This window comes from Colossoma macropomum, unplaced genomic scaffold (genome assembly GCF_904425465.1).
Source record: "Colossoma macropomum unplaced genomic scaffold, Colossoma_macropomum, whole genome shotgun sequence".
In the NCBI taxonomy this organism is placed as follows: Eukaryota; Metazoa; Chordata; class Actinopteri; order Characiformes; family Serrasalmidae; genus Colossoma; species Colossoma macropomum.
This window is the reverse complement of record NW_023494986.1, coordinates 41,418-61,454: the sequence shown is the minus strand read 5'-3', so window position 1 is coordinate 61,454 and position 20,037 is coordinate 41,418. Positions and strand designations below refer to the sequence as shown.

At 37.8% G+C, this 20,037-nt stretch overlaps 1 protein-coding gene across 1 annotated transcript in view; it reads right to left on the bottom strand.

Annotated features, from left to right (window-relative positions):
- Positions 1-20,037, bottom strand: part of LOC118800643 — a 57,311-nt gene that overhangs the window by 26,538 nt on the left and 10,736 nt on the right. The window contains 3 exon segments of the mRNA XM_036560900.1: positions 819-1,211; positions 1,352-1,448; positions 2,714-2,765. Of these exon segments, the coding sequence (XP_036416793.1) occupies positions 819-1,211; positions 1,352-1,448; positions 2,714-2,765 (542 nt within the window).

Here is a 20,037-nt window from a genome sequence, read left to right as displayed (position 1 = left end):
GACCTTACAGATTAAAACAGCATGTAGAGCTGGTTTAATGAACCATTAGTCACAAAAATTCTTCTGGTTGTAAAACTCACATATATACTTTATATTTGCACTTATACAGACTGTAACCTAGACTGTACTTATCCATGTTTGTCTGCACTGAAAAAAGCAAAGTAAGTTACACATATCTGTTAAAAACTTGAAAAAATTGATCACAAGAAAAAAATTCTTCTGGTTTAAATGAACTGACTATAACTAAACTCATGATACATGCATGTGTTTCATGACCCCACATACACACAGCACCACTGCATAGACAGACCCCAGGTTAAGAGCAGGTCATTGACCCTCTCCTGTGAGTGATACCCTGATGTCCTGCAAGAGCCCAGACAGCACCAACTCACCCCATTAGGACCCTGTTAAATACTAGTAAGACTCAAACTCAGACAGTCGTTTGTCCAGAGCCCAGCGGTGTGTCTCTGAGGAGCGACTGGTCCATGATGGAGCTATTTGGTCTTAATAAATTTTGTAAGAAAATCTTGTTTAACAGTGGGTGAATAAGTATGTGATATATAAATTCAGAAGGTAAATAAGAGTCAGTAATGTTTCTGTTTTTGTGGGTCACAGGACTGAATGCTCAGGCATGGACCATCACTCTTCACAGACACCCAGCTGGACACTGGAGAAACGGCTCTCTGGGTTTCAGTCCTGCTAATATTAAATATGTAAAAAACTCCAGCCTTTATAAACTGATCTACAGCCCAGAGCTCAGATACATGTTTACAATTATTCACTGTCAGAGCTGCTGTTCACTGGTAGCAGTTATTTACCCTGAGTCAGAGGATCCTCTCCCTCCACTGGACTGTGCTGGTAACATCATGGACCGGTCACTCTTCATAGACACACAGCTGGGTTCTCCTCCACTGCTGAACAAAGGAGGGTTCCCCATGGACCAGTCACTCTTCACAGACACACAGCTGGGTTCTCCTCCTCCTCTGCTGAATGCAGGAATGTTCCCCATGGACCGGTCACTCTTCATAGACACACAGCTGGGTTCTCCTCCTCCTCTGCTGAATAAAGGAGGGTTTCCCATAGACCAGTCACTCTTCACAGACACACAGCTGTGTTCTCCTCCTCCTCTGCTGAATAAAGGAGGGTTCCCCATGGACCAGTCACTCTTCACAGACACATAGCTGGGTTCTGGAGATCCTGCACGCTTCACTCTGAGAAAAGTTAAGATTTAAATCACAGTGATATTAAAGTGCTGAGTAATTATGTTCTTTTAGACTCATTTAGTCTGATCATAAATCACAATGTCCTCTTTCTGTTTAATCAGGTTAAGAGCTGATTCGAAGTTACTCACTTTGAATCAGAGGTTCTTCCTCCATTGCTGGAGTGATGAAGCTCCATCACTGAGGTTTTACTCTCCACACACAGCTGGACACTGGAGATGCTGCTCTCTGTGAACACATCATTAATGTAACATGAAATAATACCTGGATAATAAATATAACAGATATAACATTTAACATATGAAACTAAATGTGATTTTACTAGATTCTACTAAATAACTAATTGTCTTGGGCAATGGATGTTTTTATTAAAAATAATCCAGCACTATCCACTCCTACAGAGGTGGCAGAAGCAGACAAGAATCTACTGACACCATCACATCTCCTGCTGCTCCACAATCTTAATTAATCATAATCAATCATTATATGATCTGCAGTGAAGGCTGTGTAGAGCTCAGACTGTCCATCACAGAGAACTGCACACTAGAGGGTTTTCTATCACTTTATACATGAATTCTGAGATTGGACATACATTCTGGTAAAAGCCAAATAAAAACACCTAAATATTCTAAAAGATGATTTTTCATTTAACTGAGCTGAACAAAGTCTATTAATACAGATGAGATGTGATACAGGGTGGTGGAAACAGAGCGTTGAAAAAACAATGACGTTGTGGAGACGTAAATCTCATATTTCAGCTTCATCTGATCACCATAATAATAAAATGTGTCTGTGTAATATTGATCCAGAATTGTGTGGTCATTCTCAGGTGGACGGTGTTGGAGTGGAACAGTAATCTGATTTCTCAGTAAATGGTCCATCACTCTGAGCTGCTGTAGTTCAGCCGTGTACAGATGACCACTCTACTCAGAGCTAATACAGGCTCAGACTCTCCATTAGGCTCCTCTTTAGTTACACAGGACTAATCCTGCTATGGCATCTTCAGGATCTTCATATAAGAGTAGCTGATGGAAACACTCAGAGACTGATGAACTGAGCTTTTAATAAACTGTATTTACTGATAGAATCTCAGTATAAACAGACAGTAGAACTGATCACCTCTATAATCCTGATAATCATTATCAATAATGTTACTGTCTCTCTCTGATCTCTCAGTTCATTACTAATAAACTGTATTTACTGATAGAATCTCAGTATACACAGACAGTAGAACTGATCACCTCTATAATCCTGATAATCATCATCAATAATGTGTCTGAGGTCTGATGTTATCTAGATGAAAGGGGTTCCAGGTGTGGAACCGAAGATCCGCTCTTCATGTTCTGTAGAATCACAGCTCTGCACAGGTTACTCTGCTCTACCTGCTGAGGTTAATCAGGTGAGGAACACCTCACTGCACCATTCATACTGTAAACTCTCTTTACCTCAGTAGAAATGTCCTCCTCTCTGAATCTTCATGGTGGATCACTGACTCTTCATGGACTCATAGCTGAGATCAGGTGAGTCTGGTCTCTCTGAATCAGACTGAAACAGAACAATGGAGGAAAATCATACTGGACACATATGTGCAGAAAATATGATAATATGCATTGTGGAGTTAAAATTAATTACGGCGGATGAACGAGTGATCTACAGCTCAACTACAGCACAAACAAACGAGTCACCCACAGTTCAACTACAGCACGAACGAACAAACGAGTCACCCACAGCTCAACTATAGCACAAATGAACGAGTCATCCACAGCTCAACTACAGCACAAATGAACGAGTCACCCACAGCTCAACTACAGCATGAACGAACAAACGAGTCACCCACAGCTCAACTACGGCACAAATGAACGAGTCACCCACAGCTCAACTACAGCATGAACGAACAAACGAGTCACCCACAGCTCAACTACAGCACGAACGAACAAACGAGTCACCCACAGCTCAACTACAGTACGAACGAACAAACGAGTCACCCACAGCTCAATTACAGTACGACCGAGTCACCCAGCTGTTAGCGTCTTTTCTCCAGAATAAAAGTCTTTAAGAAGCTCATTCTGAACTATTTATAACGAAAACGTGATGATTTACATAAATTAAAGACTCCTCACAGAAAGAAGCTCTGATGCTCTAAAAGCTCCAACATTTCTCTGGGTTTATTGGCTACCTGAGCATTAGCTTAGCTTAGCTTCAGTTACCTGACTTTATCAAACAGACCATTTCAGCAGAACCTAAAACAGAACCCAGCAGCTGTTCCTCTCAGATTAGTGTGGTTCTCATTGTTCTCCTCAGTAAACTGTGAGTGTTGATCTTCGGTAATTACCTCTGAGCTTTTCTCTGTTTGATCTTCTCTTCTCTGAACAGACGCTGCTCCACTTTCACTTTCACTCTAAACCGCTTTGATCCCATTCAGCTCCTCCTCAACTCGGCGCGCACCAACCAACGCTCAGCAGCTCTGAACTACGGAAAGAGAAAAGGTTCAAAACACGTTTGTAGGGCCGCGTGTGTTCATCCAATCAGCCACGAGCAGCACAGAAAGGATTGATCAGTATGATTGATTAACCTTTAGTGGGATTACAATAATGTATTTCACTGAATCTCAATGATGCCGTGTTTATCTGAGTGTTGAGTTATTTTATCAAATAAATAAATAAATAAATAAATAGCAGATTTCTGTCTGATTAAGAATGAGGTTCATAATAATCCCTGCTTTATTGTCTAACTCCAGCGTGTCATCACTGATCTGTTGTTGGGGTCATACAGACTGAAGGATGGTCTATATGCCATGTACAGCTAAGAGACGCTCCATAATGGACACCGAAACACACACCATGGCGGAGGAGCGCTGTTACTGACTCTGTTAGACTCCATCAGTAATTAGAGTCAGAGTCAGCCTCATTCTGATCAGCTCAGAATGAGAAACACTGCTAGCAGCTAATTATGAATAATAAGATCAGATTTTAATATTAGAAACTGATCTGGAAAATTCTAAATATGTAAATATCTGTAAAAATACAGAGAACCTCAAACAGATTATTATACCATTAATTTCAGAGAATTAAATTAAAATAATCAGTTTTTAAAATAGTTTATATTTGTCCATATCTTTATATTTAGATTTGTGTATATCAGAGAGAAATATAAGAAACAGAGAATAATAATATAATATAATAATAATAATAATAATAATAATAATGACATCATTAACTCAGTGCTCTTTAAAGGTCCAGCACATCTTCATATTTCTGATTCAGTCCAACTTTTACTGACAAAAAGATTCTTAAAGTCTCACTTACAAAATTCTGTTTCTTTAAACACAATGAGTTTTTAGATTGTTTAGATTCATTTAAGATTAATCTAAATAATGTAATTCTTAAGATGATTTAAATTAATTTAAGATGAATCTAAATAATGCAATTCTTAAGATTATTTAGATTAATTTAAGATGAATCTAAATAATGTAATTCTAAAGATGATTTAGATTAATTTAAGATGAATCTAAATAGTTATTCTTAAAATTATTAAGATTAATTTAAATAAACGAATGCAACACAGAAATGTTAGAATTTTCAAAATCCAGTTCATATTTTTAATTATTTTATAATTTAATTTAATAATTTAAAATAATTAAAATTTATTTAATTATTATTTAATTAATTTGCATATAATTTTATGTCACTGCAAATCAGCGAATAAGGCCTGTAGCTGCTTCATTCTAGTGGATCTTTCTCTTTTTTTAAAGCAGAGATATCAATTGTGTGTTCTGATCCCCGTGAAAAGATCTGTTTCCTGTTGCAGAAACAAAAGAGTTTTGAATCAAAGGCCCCACCGACTCCCATAAAGCTAGATATAGATCAGGAGGAATACCATCTAACCTTGGGGTCTTCCCCCTCTGTTTGTGAGACTCTTCTGGAGCTGTGACTGGTCCATGACACCCCACAACAACAACTCATCATATGTTCAAAAAACATTTCTTAGAAGTATCAAAATTGAAGGCCAAATGCTGATGTAGGATCTGAAAGCTGGTGGTTAAGCATTTATTGCCCCTTCCATTTAGAAAAGAAGCCAAGACTTCTGAGGGCTGAAGATCACAGTCAGACAATATTGGTGTTCAGCCTTGTCCCTATACACAGAGATTTCTCTGGATTTTCTGAATCTTTTACTGATATTGGGTACAGTAGATGATGAAATCCCAAAGTTCTTTGCTATTTTACTCTGAGAAACATTAGTTTTGCATTTTTTTCACTATTTGCCTGAACAGTCTTTCACAGAGTGCTGAACCCCTCCTCATCTTTACTTCTGAAAGACTCTCTGAGATTCCCCTTTTTACCCAGTCATGTTACTGACCTGTTGCTAATTGATCTAATTAATGATGAGATGACATTTGATATGTTGTCTTTGTCTTATTTTCAGTTAAATACGGGGTTTAATGATTTGCACATCACTGCATTGTTTCTGTTTGTGCTCCTCCTCACCATTTCAACTGTGTTGTAACTGACAGCCTTACTGTGGTCTGTATCATCTCATCCATGAGCATCTATTACTGAGCAACGTGTTCCAGAGAAACACACAGTTCACTCCTACCTGGCTGTTGTGCAGGTTTTCAACAGAAAAACAGTTTTTTCTTTTGCTTCTCGTTCTTTTACATCCCCTCATCCTGTGCTGCACTGGCTTCACCCTAAGGTTTGCTTTTGCTCCACGGCTGCTAAAGGGCTGTGAAAAGGTACTTGCCCCTTCCCGATTGTCACTATTCTTATGTATTTGTATGTAATATTAGACAAAAAGAACTTTTTGAAACAGAAAAAAATGATTTTTACTAATTATTTCATTTATTTTAGAACCAAAGTCATCTAACATGTGAATCACCCATGTGAAAAAGAAAATGGCCTTTAAAACTGATAACTTGTTTCAAGGCCTTTAGCAGCAATAACTGCAAACAACTTTCCTCTGATTCTTATCAGGAAATTTGAGCACACTCTTCTGTGCAGGGCTGCTTTAACTGAGACAGACTGGCAGCTTTTCAAGCATGAACCACCTGTTTGAGGCCCTGACACAGCATCTCTGCTGGGCTCAAGTTAGAGTTTTGACCAGGCCACTCCAAAACCTTTATGTCCTTTCAGCTTCAGCTCATGGACAGATGAGCTGATACTCTCTAAGAATTCTCTGATACAGAACAGAACTTCTCCATGTCTTCTTGTTTATTTAGTTATTTATTTGTGTTGTAAATGTGAGATGAATGGTGGTTTTGCTTAGCAGGGGTTTCTGCCTTGCTGCTCTTCCATGAATGTCACTGGTACCCACCCTCCTTCTTCCAGCAGAGTCATGAACACTGACCTTAACTGCAGCAGAGAACCTGCAGTTCCTTGGATGTTCTCTGGAACCTTTGGTGACTTCCTGGATGATCTGCCCTTGGAGAAATCCTGGCAGACTGACCACTCATAATAAGATTTATAGCTTGAGAGTGCCACACCTTTCAAAACAGCTCCATGCTTTGCCGAAGCTCCAGACTTCATAGTAATGTGAGAACAGTGACTTTGATACAGGCTTTGATTCAGTGTGAGAATCAGCGGGTTTTGAAAAAGTAAAGAAAGCTTTGACGCCTCGAAGTTTATATATTACAACTTTCCACAAAGCACAGCTTCAAAAGAAATGTGTTTTTAATTTTTTATTTTTTGAGCAGCAGAAACTGTTTTAATATAAACAAATAAGAAACAAAAAACAAACAGCACCCCTCAAAAACTACAGTATTACATACAGTACAATATTACATTTAAACAAAATAACGTTTTAACAGAGCACGTGGTACAGTAGTAGTGCATTATGGGAAGCTGTAAACGGTACATATACAGTTGTGAACCGCGCTCCGCTCATTTGTGTTGGACGGTCAGTAGGTAAGACCTGCGCTGCTGCTCTCTGTAACTCACCTCCACTTGAAGTCTGTCGGGTTCTCTGAACGACATCAGTGCAGAACCGAGCTGTGATTTTCAGCAGAACAGTCAGGATGGTTGATTCAGGAGATTCATGTCTGTCGTCTGTGGGAAAGAATTCATCACTAAACTAAACTCAGCCGCGCAGATTAAAGCCTTAGAGATCACCTGGAGTTTTTTACCCTGAATTTCCCGCGAAAACGGTTCACTCTTCTTACGAGGCTTGAGTTCAAATCCTTTTTGAATTGTCCGTTCCACCTTAAATGGTCAGCAGTCACAGCTTCGCGCCTCAGGCTTCTCAGTTAAATGTTCAGTTCCACCTTCAGTGATGCAGCAGTTAAACTGTGTCTCCTCAAACGGGCCCGAGGCGGCGGACTGTACCAGCTGCCCCGTTTAAGGTGGAGGGAATCTGGAGTAAGAAGTCCAGATTCAGCTCGGCGCTTGTTTTTTTTTCTGGTCATTTTGGCGCGGTTTGCAACGCTGAAGCGGAAGGCGGGAAAATCAGGGTGACTGCGCGCGCTTTAAGGCCTTAATCTGTGCGCGCGCGTGGTTATTTAATTCCCCGCAGTCCGAGATCAGCCTCCGTTTGTAGAAGCGCTGAGGAAGAGCGGAGAACTAAAGAGACTCGACGGTAGTTTAACTCCGTCTCTCCTTCGCTGAGCTAATGGGTGGAACGTCTTACAGGAAGTGAACATCTGTATTCCCGCCAAAACGCTTTACCCTTCGTACGAGGCCGAAGTTTCATTCCTGTTTGTTTTCTGTTCCACCTTAAATAATCAGCTGTTACAGCCTTGCGCCTCGAGCTTTTATGTGAAAATGTCCATTCCACCTTAAACATTGTTCCACCTTAAGTGGTGCCTGCGATGTTTACTTTCTGTAGGATGTTTCACCCACCAGAGCAGCTCTAAAGAACCCACCCAGAAATGACCCCACAGTTCTGTATCTGTGTTTATGTGAGTAAATACATGTTTACTGTTCTGCACTAATAAGTTCAGTTACTGTAAAATAATCACATCCATTTACACAGTATAACGATATTTTAGATGTGTTGATTTAACACAGCTTGTAGGAGTGTAACTGTTATTAAGACTTACTTTTTGGACATTATTACTTTTACAAAAATATTAATAGTAAATAAATCTCAGCACTTTGACCTGATTGTATCAAACTTGCCTAAAATCAAAATTACTCAGATTACTGATATTCTACAGGCTTAATGTTTGACAGTAGTGATTCTGTTTATTGTACTTATTTTTGCATTTTGGTCATTTTAATAGGCAAAAGAACTTTAAAACTCACTGATAGTCCTCATAAAGTTAAACCAGTGTAGACAAACATGGATTAAAAGTCCTTTACATATTATAGTGTGTTTTTGAAATAGATTTCATTAAAACTTTGACAATTTATTTTATTGTTTTACAAAAATTAATACAATTTTAGCAAAGTTAACCTATGAACCTTTTTTATTAATATTAAACTTGAAATGCACAGACATGGCAGTATACCACAAAACAAATAGATTAAATAGATTTATATTTATATGATCAATTTTAAGTCAATAAATCTGTTGATCTCGTTGGTCATTTCTCTCAAACCCAGATTAACACACAAGGCATGTTTTCTTTACACACTGCTGAGCTTATGTGTTTTCATGGTAATTAACTGTCATAAGCAGATGAAGGTCTTAGAGTTTAGAATGCTGTTTTTGTAAAAAGTGTTTTATTGTATAATAATTAAATATTCTTCTAAGAAAAATTCACTGTTTGCTGTCATTTGGGTGAAGTGTTTAGTTCTGAAATGTAACAGCAGGAAAAACATTGGCTTGTTTTGTACATTACTACTGATTTCATACTGATGTAAACAGTAAAAACTATGGCTTTTTCCAGTGAACCGTTGACTAGGAAGAGGGCTGTTTTTAAACAGAGCATCACCTGAAATCTGTGTGTGAAGCGATCACTGTTCACTCAGACATTTCTAATCTACTGCTGTACCATCTAAATTTAACCCTAACCCAACCCAAGAGATGGCAAAGTGATCCACAAAACATCACCAAACCTCAGGGTTTTTAAACCCCTTTTGAAAATGTTGTTTTCTGTAAACCAAGATGAAGTGTTTTAACACAACACCTGATGTAATGTAATCTGTCTACAGAACTTGCTAATATAGTAAAGATACCGTTTACGTACTTTTTAATTAATTTGTGTCTTAAATGTGCATCTTGGAGAGGCTTCAGAAGATCTTCAGCGAGTTGCAGTGGGGAGAGATTTGTGTTTTCAGGATCATTCTGTCTTGACTTTTCTACCCCAAAGTGTCGTATATGGCAGGTAATGATTGGTGTTATATTGGCTACATGTGTGTTAATGTGTTTGGAGCAGTCTGTGCACTGATTTCTCACCGATAATCTGTGTTTATGGGATGTGAAACTGCGCTTTGCCTTCTATGCTAAACTGGTCAAACTGTGACGTGTTCTCTACATCAGACTGTGTTTGGAGATCCAGCTGTGCAATGCGTCCTCTACATTGTTGGCTATTCGAAATGTACAATACCTCCTGTACACTAAATTGTTGTTGGGAGGTCAAACTATGCAATGCATACCATAAACCATGTTGGGAGTTCTGACTGCTTGTGTTCTGGATGCTAAATTGTGTTTAGGATCATTCAGAGTGTCACTTTTTCACACTCAGCTGTGTACTGTGAGCGCTGCTGATGTTTGTGTATTGTGAAATGCTCTCATGTTTGGTTGAATTTCTACACTTAAGTTGCAGTGACTGTATTTGCAATGATTAGTTTTCTCTTGTATATAATCTATATTATCTGTATTATTTGTTACAGCACTTATGGGGTGTGTTGTGTATTCTGCAGCTGATTCCCCTTTCCTTTGTCTACAATTGGTTATCTGCTTCCAGTCAGTGGTCTTGCGGCATTTGTGGCTAATCCACTCCCTGAAAACTTTCCACCCCACATCAATATCCTGACCACTGTCACCCAAACCATCTAACACCCTTTTAGCAAGTTTCCTACTATCAGTTATGTTGAGGACTTGGCTCGCTATGGCTACAGCGTCATTAGGATGCAATGAGTAAAGGTTTCTTTTTTTCTCAATAAGATCAATGAAATCAAGTCCCATCTCCCTTGGGTGCTTGAATTCTTTAGACAGTCTATCCAATGTAGCTGCATCTAAAGGAATGTGGTCAATCTGTACTCTGGTTTGTTTAACTTCACCTCCCTTATTAAGGACTTCAGACGTTCTAATAGTGATTGGTCTCATCTGAACTGGCTTATTACTAGTAGGATTAGAATCCTCATCAGAGGAGGAGGATTCTGATCCATCAGAGTGAAATACATCCAACTCTGGATACAGCCTAGCCAACAGTGGAGGATCTTCATCCTCTGTGTAACATGGCTGACCCGGAGGAGGGGCTACAGGTGGAGGTCGGCACTGACGCTTTGACTTGGATTTACGGTTGGCATGTTGTTGTTCAACCTTGGTTAGTGATTGCTGAAGTTTTTTACAGGTTCTCTGGGCATTCATGGCAGCTATTTTATGCTTTTTACACTTGGTGGTTAACTCTAGGATTTTTCCCTCAGCTTCCTCTAGCTTACCCTCCATGTATCTAAGCTTGTACTTCCAGTACTGCTTTATTACATGAAGACATTCCTTAACTGAATCATGCTTTATACCATAACCCAAAGCTGTTTTACATTCTGTAAAGGCCCATTCACTATCAGCAGGGAACCCTTTGGATGCAAAGTACTGAGATCTCTTTTGCTCATTGATGTGCTTTTTGACTATGCTATCAATTACCATTTCAAATTCTGACTCAGTCCACTGAGGCATTTCAGTCCCACCCTTAACTAATGTGCTATTTTTAAGAGGTTTCCAAGAATCTTTACCACATTTCTGAGCATTTTGGCCTTTAGAAGTCATGGTGAAGTAACACAACCAACCTTCTCTAACAACAAACAAAACAAGTAAACACAAAAGAAAGACTTCCCTCACTGCCTGAGAGGATAAGTTACAAGTTACAGTGACAACAAAAAACAGACACAAAAAGGAATTTTTGGCAGCATAACACTGTTAGTGCGTTTTAATATTTCAAGGATGGCTAGAGAAGAAGAGATTCAGTACTATTCTAAAACCATGTGAAACAAATATTAAAATTACACATAAAGATATTATTGTAAAATTACAGTTTATTATAGTTTGTCAATTTTTTTATTAAAAATTGAATTCACACAAAGTTCACCTGAGTATCTCCAGTTTACAGTGTGAGTTCTTCAGTCCAGCAGAGAGCAGCTCGACGCCTGAATTAAGAAGGTCATTGTTACTCAGGTCTAGCTCTTTCAGAGATGAGTAAAAGATTGTAGAGCTGATGATAGATTCTCACAGGAATTTGTGGTGAGACCACACCAGGCTAGTCTGTAAAAGTCAGAATAAATATAGTACATGGTGTAATCAGGGGAACTGTGATAGAATTACCTTACTCTCGATTTTCTACTTTGACTTCACTTTCAGGAATAAGTGCACAAGATATAATTCATCCATGTGAAACAGAAAAGATAGCTACTGTTTTCCTCTCTAAGTAGAAGCTACCTGTTTAGTAGCATAAAATGCTAACTGCCACAACAATCCAGCCAATATATGATACAGTTAAACATAGAACAAATTTTGCACTATACTAAAAGAAGCATTGCTGAGTAGATTAAGTGGAAAAAAATACATAATGTTTTTTCAGCAGCACCTTATACTTTTAGTGTGTTTTAATATTTCAGGGAAGGCTAGAGAAAGAGATACAGCAGAAGTCTAAAACCATGTGAAATGAATATTAAATATTGAGGATAAATGAGAACATACTAGTTCAGCTCTGCAGCCCTGCCACTGGCTGCCAAACAACCAAACAGCATAAAAGATCCACCCTGTGCTTAACTGATGGCAAAAAGCTCTTTTACTTATTTATTTATTTATTTATTTCCAAACATGACTTTGATGGTTGTAGCAAGTTCAATTACATTTTACATTTACAGTTATGTCTCTTTTTCTCCTGATGACCCTTCCATGTATATGATGTTTGTGCAACAACACTGCACAGAGGACTAGCATCACTATTTCTGTGCCAGCCAAATCTTCCTTTAAGTCCTTGGCAGTGATTTAGGGCTTTTACTCTGCATACCTGACTATTTAATGGCATTTCAGACAGTACAAATTGCAAACAGGAAGTGTTTAGTTATCTTTTATAATCTTCTCTTGCTGTGTATGATTCAATTATCTTTAGCTTAAGATCTTCAGGGGTTTAAAGGGTTAGAGAATTTAGTATGCTACGGAATTGTCTACACCTCAGTTGCATTAGGGCTAATGAATCAAATGAGCCCTTACAAAAATTACACTAGTGGATTCACTAAAAATCCACATTTTATTTTATTTTCAATATTTTGAGCTCAGCAAATAAAAGGTAACATTAAAATGTAAGAATGTCAAAGATTTTCAACCCATATGTTGCAGTAAATTCTTTTCACTTAGATATGATCAGACTATGTTCTCATATACCTCATTATGTACCAGAATGTATACTGATCAGATATTTACCTAATTTGACAGTTTAGTGTTAAAACAACAGTGAAACAGAAATAATCTATATAGTAAATCAGTTGTGAAAGGATGTTGCCGATTTTTTCCAACAAATTTCAAGCATATAGGACCTCTGTTCCCAGAAAAACTAGGAAAAAGTCTCAAATGGAAATACTACATAAAAAGAATGGAATATTTGTGCTTCACAGTAACTTCACAATAACAGCCTTCAACATTGCACAGTTTGTTGATTTTTGAAGTAAAAAAAACATATCTACAGCAAACTATTTGAAAAATATGTTGCTAATGCACAGTTACTTTACATTTGAATAACACTAAACATAGAAACAAGTAAATAGTAAATATGAAATGTTTAAAATTTGGATGCTATACTATCTGCCCTTTTGGCAGATATCACAATGTTTTTTGTCCAGCTAGACATCTTTCTGTTAATGTTTTAGGATTTTTTTCCCACTCTTCCTGTTGTAATATACATACATACATATACACACACTGATCAGGCATAACAATTTCTAAAATGTTCTACAATTACAGACTGTAGTCCATCTGTTTCTCTGCATACTTTGTTAGCCCCATTTTACCCTGTTCTTCAGTGGTCAGGACCCCCATGGACCCTCACAGAGCAGGTACTATTAGGGTGGTGGATCATTCTCAGCACTGCAGTAACACTGACATGGTGGTGCTGTGTTAGTGTGTGTTGTGCTGGTCTGAGTGGATCAGACACAGCAGTGTTGCTGGACCTGTACTGTGTCCACGCACTGTCCACTCTATTAGACTCTCCTACCTTGTCAGTCCACCTTGTAGATGTGAAGTCAGAGACAATGGCTCATCTGCTGCTGCACAGTTTGTGTTGGTCATCCTTTTGTCCTACATCAGTGGTCACAGGATGCTGCGCACAGGACGCTGTTGACTGGATATTTTTGGTTGTTGGACTATTCTCAGTCCAGCAGTGACACTGAGGTGTTTAAAAACTCCAGCAGCACTGCTGTGTCTGATCCACTTAGACCAGCGCAACATACACTAACACAGCACCACCACATCAGTGTTACTGCAGTGCTGAGAATGACCCACCACCCAAATATATATATATATATATATATAGAGAGAGAGAGAGAGAGAGAGAGAGAGAGAGAGATTGTTTACTTCGTCTACTTCCAAAAATGTGACAGAATGCAAATCGAAGATTAAAAAAGAAAAAATTCATTTGTAAATTTTACTGTGACCTATATTTAAATAAAAGCAGTAAAAGACAAGATATTTAAGGTGTGTCTGAAAACCTAGAGATCTTTCTACATAGACAACATTTTACATCATAATATGTGCTCCCGACAACAAGGCTCTCAATTCATAGATATCTCAAATATGCTGCCCACTGAGGTTTCTTATTTTGACCGAATATCGAGAGAGCATTTTCCACCAGATCAGTGATCAAAGCCTTCAGTGAAGGATCATAAATAGAGAAAGAGAAGCTGTTCACCAGGGAGAAAAACTCTGCTTTGTCAGTTTGGAAGTAAGAAAGTCAGGGTGCTGGTTCACCAGTTAGATCAGGGGTGTCCAACCTTATCCACAAAGGGCAGCTGTAGCTGCAGGTTTTCACTGGAAACAAGCAGGAGCTCTGCTGATTCCCCTTAATCAGAAAAAAAAAGTTAATCATGAAAACCTGCAGCCCCACTCAGATACGACTGGACACCAATGAGTTATTCATGCAAACTCAGTTATAGTATAAAATGTAACATTAGCTAATCATTACTGAAAAGGAAGTAGAAGTAATTAATTAAGTGTGGTTAAGCATTTTCCTAATCTGGTTAAATTTATTTGAATAATGTTGGATCTTTTAATCTCTTTACCTATTCTCTAACAAAGTTACAAGCCCCAATTTGATTTTGTTTGTTGACAGGACTATCCTTTGGAATTGGGGAAACAGGAAAATGTGGCACAGCCTAAAAAAGAAATACAAGGTAAGTTCCAAGACAGATCTGAAGATTAACAGTAGATTAGTAGATTAATTGAAAGATTAAGGATTTATCTATTTTTAACCTTTATTTTGAACATAAATACCTTTGTTGTAAACATAGATCATTTACCCATTTTTCCCTAGAGCACAGCAGTCTGAGATCATTACCAAATCTCATATGAAATTAGCTTTAGTGGTAATGTACATTCATCACCATGCTATCGTGTTAAGCAGATTATAACTTCCTCCACAGCTGGTAGCTTCATCAGAAACGTCCCACAATTATCAGCTTCTGTCAGCTGTCTGTCTAATCCTACTGAATTAGATATTATGACCAAGTGCTTAGAGGATACTTTTCAACCTACTTTAGATTATGTGGCTCCATTAAAAAGTAAAATAATAAGGCAGAAAAAGCTGCACCGGGGTATAATGATCATACTCGAGCTTTAAAACAGACTGTCAGACAACTAGAGCGAAAACGGCACCTGACTAAACCAGAAGTGTTCCAGTCCGCCTGGAGGGATTATAGCCTTATAGACTATAGAAGAGCACTTACTGCAGCACGCTCAGCCTCTCTCTCCTCTCTCATAGAAAACAATAAGAATAATCTTAGATTATTATTTAGCACAATTTCTAAAATAACTAAGACCAGTTACTGAACCCCAGATGCCATCAGCCTACAGCAGCAGTAATTTTATGAATTTCTTAAACAATAAAATAATAAAATTGAAATAATGAAGGCAAAAAAATTCAAAATGCACAGTTAAACTCTACAAACATGCTGCCTTACAAAGCCAATCCAGATCTCAAGAATATTATAACTGCTGCAGAAAGACTGGAATCGTTTACCTTCAAGAAACTGAGCTAGTTAAAATGTTTACCTCCTCCAAATCTTCTGTTTGCATATTAGATCCAAATCCTACAAGTTTACTCAAAGGTTATATTACAGTTTAACATTTATTTGAGGAGCTGAAGTCTCCAATATCCAGAAGTGGGACTGACAACCATCACCAAGGATCACACTGCCTGCTGGTAGGGAGTTTTGGGTGAAGGACTCTGCACTGTTGTAGGAAAAGCCTATAAAAACATCCAAATCTTTGCCTGATGATCACATCCAGCCTGCAGCTGCACAGGTTCTCCAGGAGCTTTAATTCAAACACTGCAGCATCTATAGCACAAACTACACATCAGAAAACTGCATGATTCCCCAGCCTCACAAAACCTTTTACATGCTTTGTAATTCTTCACTTTTTGGATGCTGGGAGAATTCGCCTCATTTCATGAGAAAGGGGGCTAAAAAAGTAGAGAAACAGATGGGTGACAGTCTGTAACTGTAGAACTACACAGTGAAACTATATAGTCAGTGGAGCTGATAAAATGGACAGTGAGTGTAGATAGAAGGAAGTGGACTTAATCCATTGTGGTTAAATGCAGAGATGATTCTGACGGCTGAGGTCAGTAAACAATGGTCGTGTGCAGTGGGCGGGAACAAGCGGTGATGTCATTACTGTTTAACTAGAGCGTCTCATCTATCTGTCTTATAAGGTTCAGTAATGGTTAGAATGCTGCCTATTTAAACAGCTGCCTATGTAGACAGCTGCTACTAAGAGAGCTCACTGGGTTTTATGACACACCCTTAATGTTTTATCCTATCAACTTCACTGTCTGTTGTAAATATAAGCTTATTCTGAAACTGATACCTGCAACACATTCTAAAACAGTTTGGACAGGGGCGACTTAACACTATGAAATGTTCTGAAAACATTTTGAAAGAGGAGATGTAAACATTATTTTATGCAGGTAAAAGGGAAGGCGATGTAGTAAAGTGATAAACCTACTTGTGTCCCACCTTTTTGGAACATGTTTCAAGCATCATGTTTGGAATGAGTGTATATTTAAAAAATAAAGGTCAGAAGGTAAAACATGGGGTAAGATAACATTTTTGGGCTGTTTTTCAATTTATCAGATCAAACAGAATTCACTCATCACTGCTTTCTGCATTATTGGTGTTTCACACTCTGTCACAACTTTTTATGGAATTGTGTTTGTAATTTGACCAGGGGTGCCTAGACTTTTGTATAGGATTGTACCTGCACAGAAACTCTCATTACACAACAGTCCAGTTTAAAATAATCCAAAGCACTGCTGAAATGAGACGTATACGACTGTCACTTATGGTGCATGAATTCTCTGACTTGTCACAATATTGAATTTTTAAAGTTTGATACAACAGTTTAAAAAAGTTCTGATATTTGAGACTTTTTTCAAAACCATAATATCAAAACAACAACCATTATTTTCATTAACATTAACTCTTCACAACAAATGTATTTTTAAATGATAACTAATAAAATGTTGCATACAGACAACAAGGCTTTCAGTGACCAGATCAGTTCAGGTTATCTTAACCTTACAGTAAGGATGTTAAGTCTTATCTATAAAGGGCCAGTGTGTTTTCAGTCCAACTAAGCAGCATCACCCCTTAACTCAAGCCCAATGTGAGAACTGTCCAATAGGAACATCCCTTATCTCTCCTTTGGTTGGACAGTGCTTATTGTAAGTTATCAGCTTAGCTGAGAAGTCCTGCTTTGTAAAACACCCCCTTGATCAGATGTTTGAAGACTAAAACTAGTACAACAAAGGAGGACATCAGTTGAGCTCCTGCTTGGTGGAAATGAAAAATCTGCAGCCACACAGTCCTTCTGTGGATAAGACTGGACAGTAATGAGCATTAGAATCAGCAGTTTGACCAACAACAGGACCATATGTAGCAGAACTGACACTCACTGAATGATTCACTACATTTTTACTAATGTGCATAAAATTAATACCACATAATACATGTTTAGTCTTTGCTGTATTTAATTCACCACTTTATCAATGACCTGTAGGAGACTTTTATTTTGAAAGAGTGGTTGTACAGTCTGGGCGATTGGAGTCTAAAATAACAAAGCGGCATCAGTCCATCCTTTTTTCTTTTCCACACTGATGTATGAGATAGATCTGCAGTGTGATGACTATAATTCACAGGTTTGGTGTTAGTTTTCACTGCTATGCTGACGACATGCAGCTCTACATACCTGCTAAACCAAATGAGGCTCTGAATCTAAATAATCTTGAAGGATGTGTTAAAACATCAAAAGCTGGATGACCAACAATTTCCTTCTTCTTAATCCTAACAAAACTGAGGTTCTACTAGTTGGACCCAAAGCAGAGAGACCTCAACTCTCCAAATGTGAACTAAATTTAGAGGCCATACGGTCATTCCAAGCACTACTGTAAAAAATCCAGGCGTCGTCTTTGATTCCAGTCTCTCTTTTGATACGCATGTTTGCAACATTGTTAGAACCACATTCTTTCACTTGTGTAACATCACTAAACTACACAATATTCCAGCCCTAAATGATGCGGAAAAGCTGGAGCCTTTATAACCTCCAGGTTGGATTACTGTAACTGGTCCAGAATGCAGCTGCTTACAGGGACCAAAAATTTGACCATATATCCCCAATCCTATGGTCATTACACTGGCTACACTTTAAATTTCCTGTAGAGTAGAAAATCCTTCTCTTAATGTATAAATCATTAAATGGCCTCACAGGATTAATTATTCTCCAGGATTTACAAGCAATACATCTTATGACAATATATATAATATACATGTCTGTCCTGCTAATCAATCTCTCTCTCTCTATCTCTCTCTCTCTCTCTCTGAAATCAATCTCTCTCTCTCTGAAACCAATCTCTCTCTCTCTCTCTGAAATCAATCTCTCACTCTCATTCTCTCTGAAATTAATCTCTCTCTCTCTCTCTGAAATCAATCTCTCTCTCTCTCTCTCTGTAATCAATCTCTCTCTGTCTCTCTCTCTCTGAAATCAGTCTCTCTCTCCCTCTCTGTCTGAAATCAATCTCTCTCTCTCTCTGAAATCAGTCTCTCTCTCTCTCTCTCTCTCTCTGAAATCAATCTCTCTCTCTCAGAAACCAATCTCTCTCTCTCTCTCTCTCTCTCTCTCTCTCTGAAATATGAAATTTAATTACATAATTAAATATTTTTAGCCAAATTTGGATTGGTGGGTTGAGTGTGTTTATTGATTGTTTAATAGTAAAATATACTTTTCTTGCTTTTTCTATTAGTGCATTCATTGTTTTGTTATAGTTACCAGATGCATTGATTATTAGTCCTAAGTAATTATATTCCATAGTGTGCTGTAATATAGTCTCACCAAACATAAAATGGAATTTTGATTTGTGTGATCTGGCTTTTTTTTTGAAAAATCATAATTTTGGTTATATTGATGTTGATGTCTAATGCCCAATTTTGACAGTAATCTTCTAATAAGTTGATGTGTTTCTGTTAGCCTTGTGCTGTAGGAGCTAGTAAGACCAGATCATCTGCGTATAAAAGGAATTTTATTTCTTTCTTATTTAGTTCTAATCCTAAATTTGATGATTGTTCCAGGGTTGTGGCCAGGTTGTTGATGTATATGTTGAAGAGGGTCGGGGCCTTGATGCACTCCATGTCCTTGTTTGAAGAATTCTGTTCTTTTGTTCCCTAACTTAATTGCGCATTTGTTATCATTATATTTCGATTTAATTAAATCATAGACTTTTCCTCCTATACCAGTTTGGAGTAATTGGAAGAATAGTCCATTGTGCCAAACAGAATCAAAAGCTTTTTTAAGGTTGACGAAACAAGCAAATATTTTTCCTTTGTTTTGCCGATGGACGTGTTTTTGAATGAGTGTATGCATGGTGTAAATATGATCTGTTGTCCTGTGTTTTGGTAAGAAGCCGATTTGGCCTTTTGCGTTATGTTCCATTAAATATGCTAATAATCTCTTGTTTAGTATACTACAGAAGACTTTGCCTATATTGCTGTTCACTCATACACCTCTGTAGTTACGTGGGTCAAATTTATCACCGTTTTTATATATTATATATATTATATTATATAGATTTCTGTGTTTTCTATTGGACAATTTTCGTAAGGTTTTCTTTGATATTAAACATTCTGAGACAAACCATCTTTCCTTTGGTTTTTGTTTCGATTTTTTGGTTCTTAATGTCCTTAGTTTTGATAGTTTTGTCAGCTGGTAGAAAACTTTGTTTAGATCATCTGTTGCTAAGTTTATGCCTTTTTTGTTAGTCTTGTGGTTTGTTTCAAGGAACGCACCCAACATTTGCTGGATCTTATCAGAGTCTAAAGCTGCTGTGTAATCAGTGATGCTCTGTTCTGTCCATTTGTATCTTTTTGGGAGAGCGCAGCTATCTTTGTTTTGGACTTGTTTGTTTTTTTTTGTTTTGTTTTGTTCAAGTATAGTACTATTGGGCTGTGATCTGATA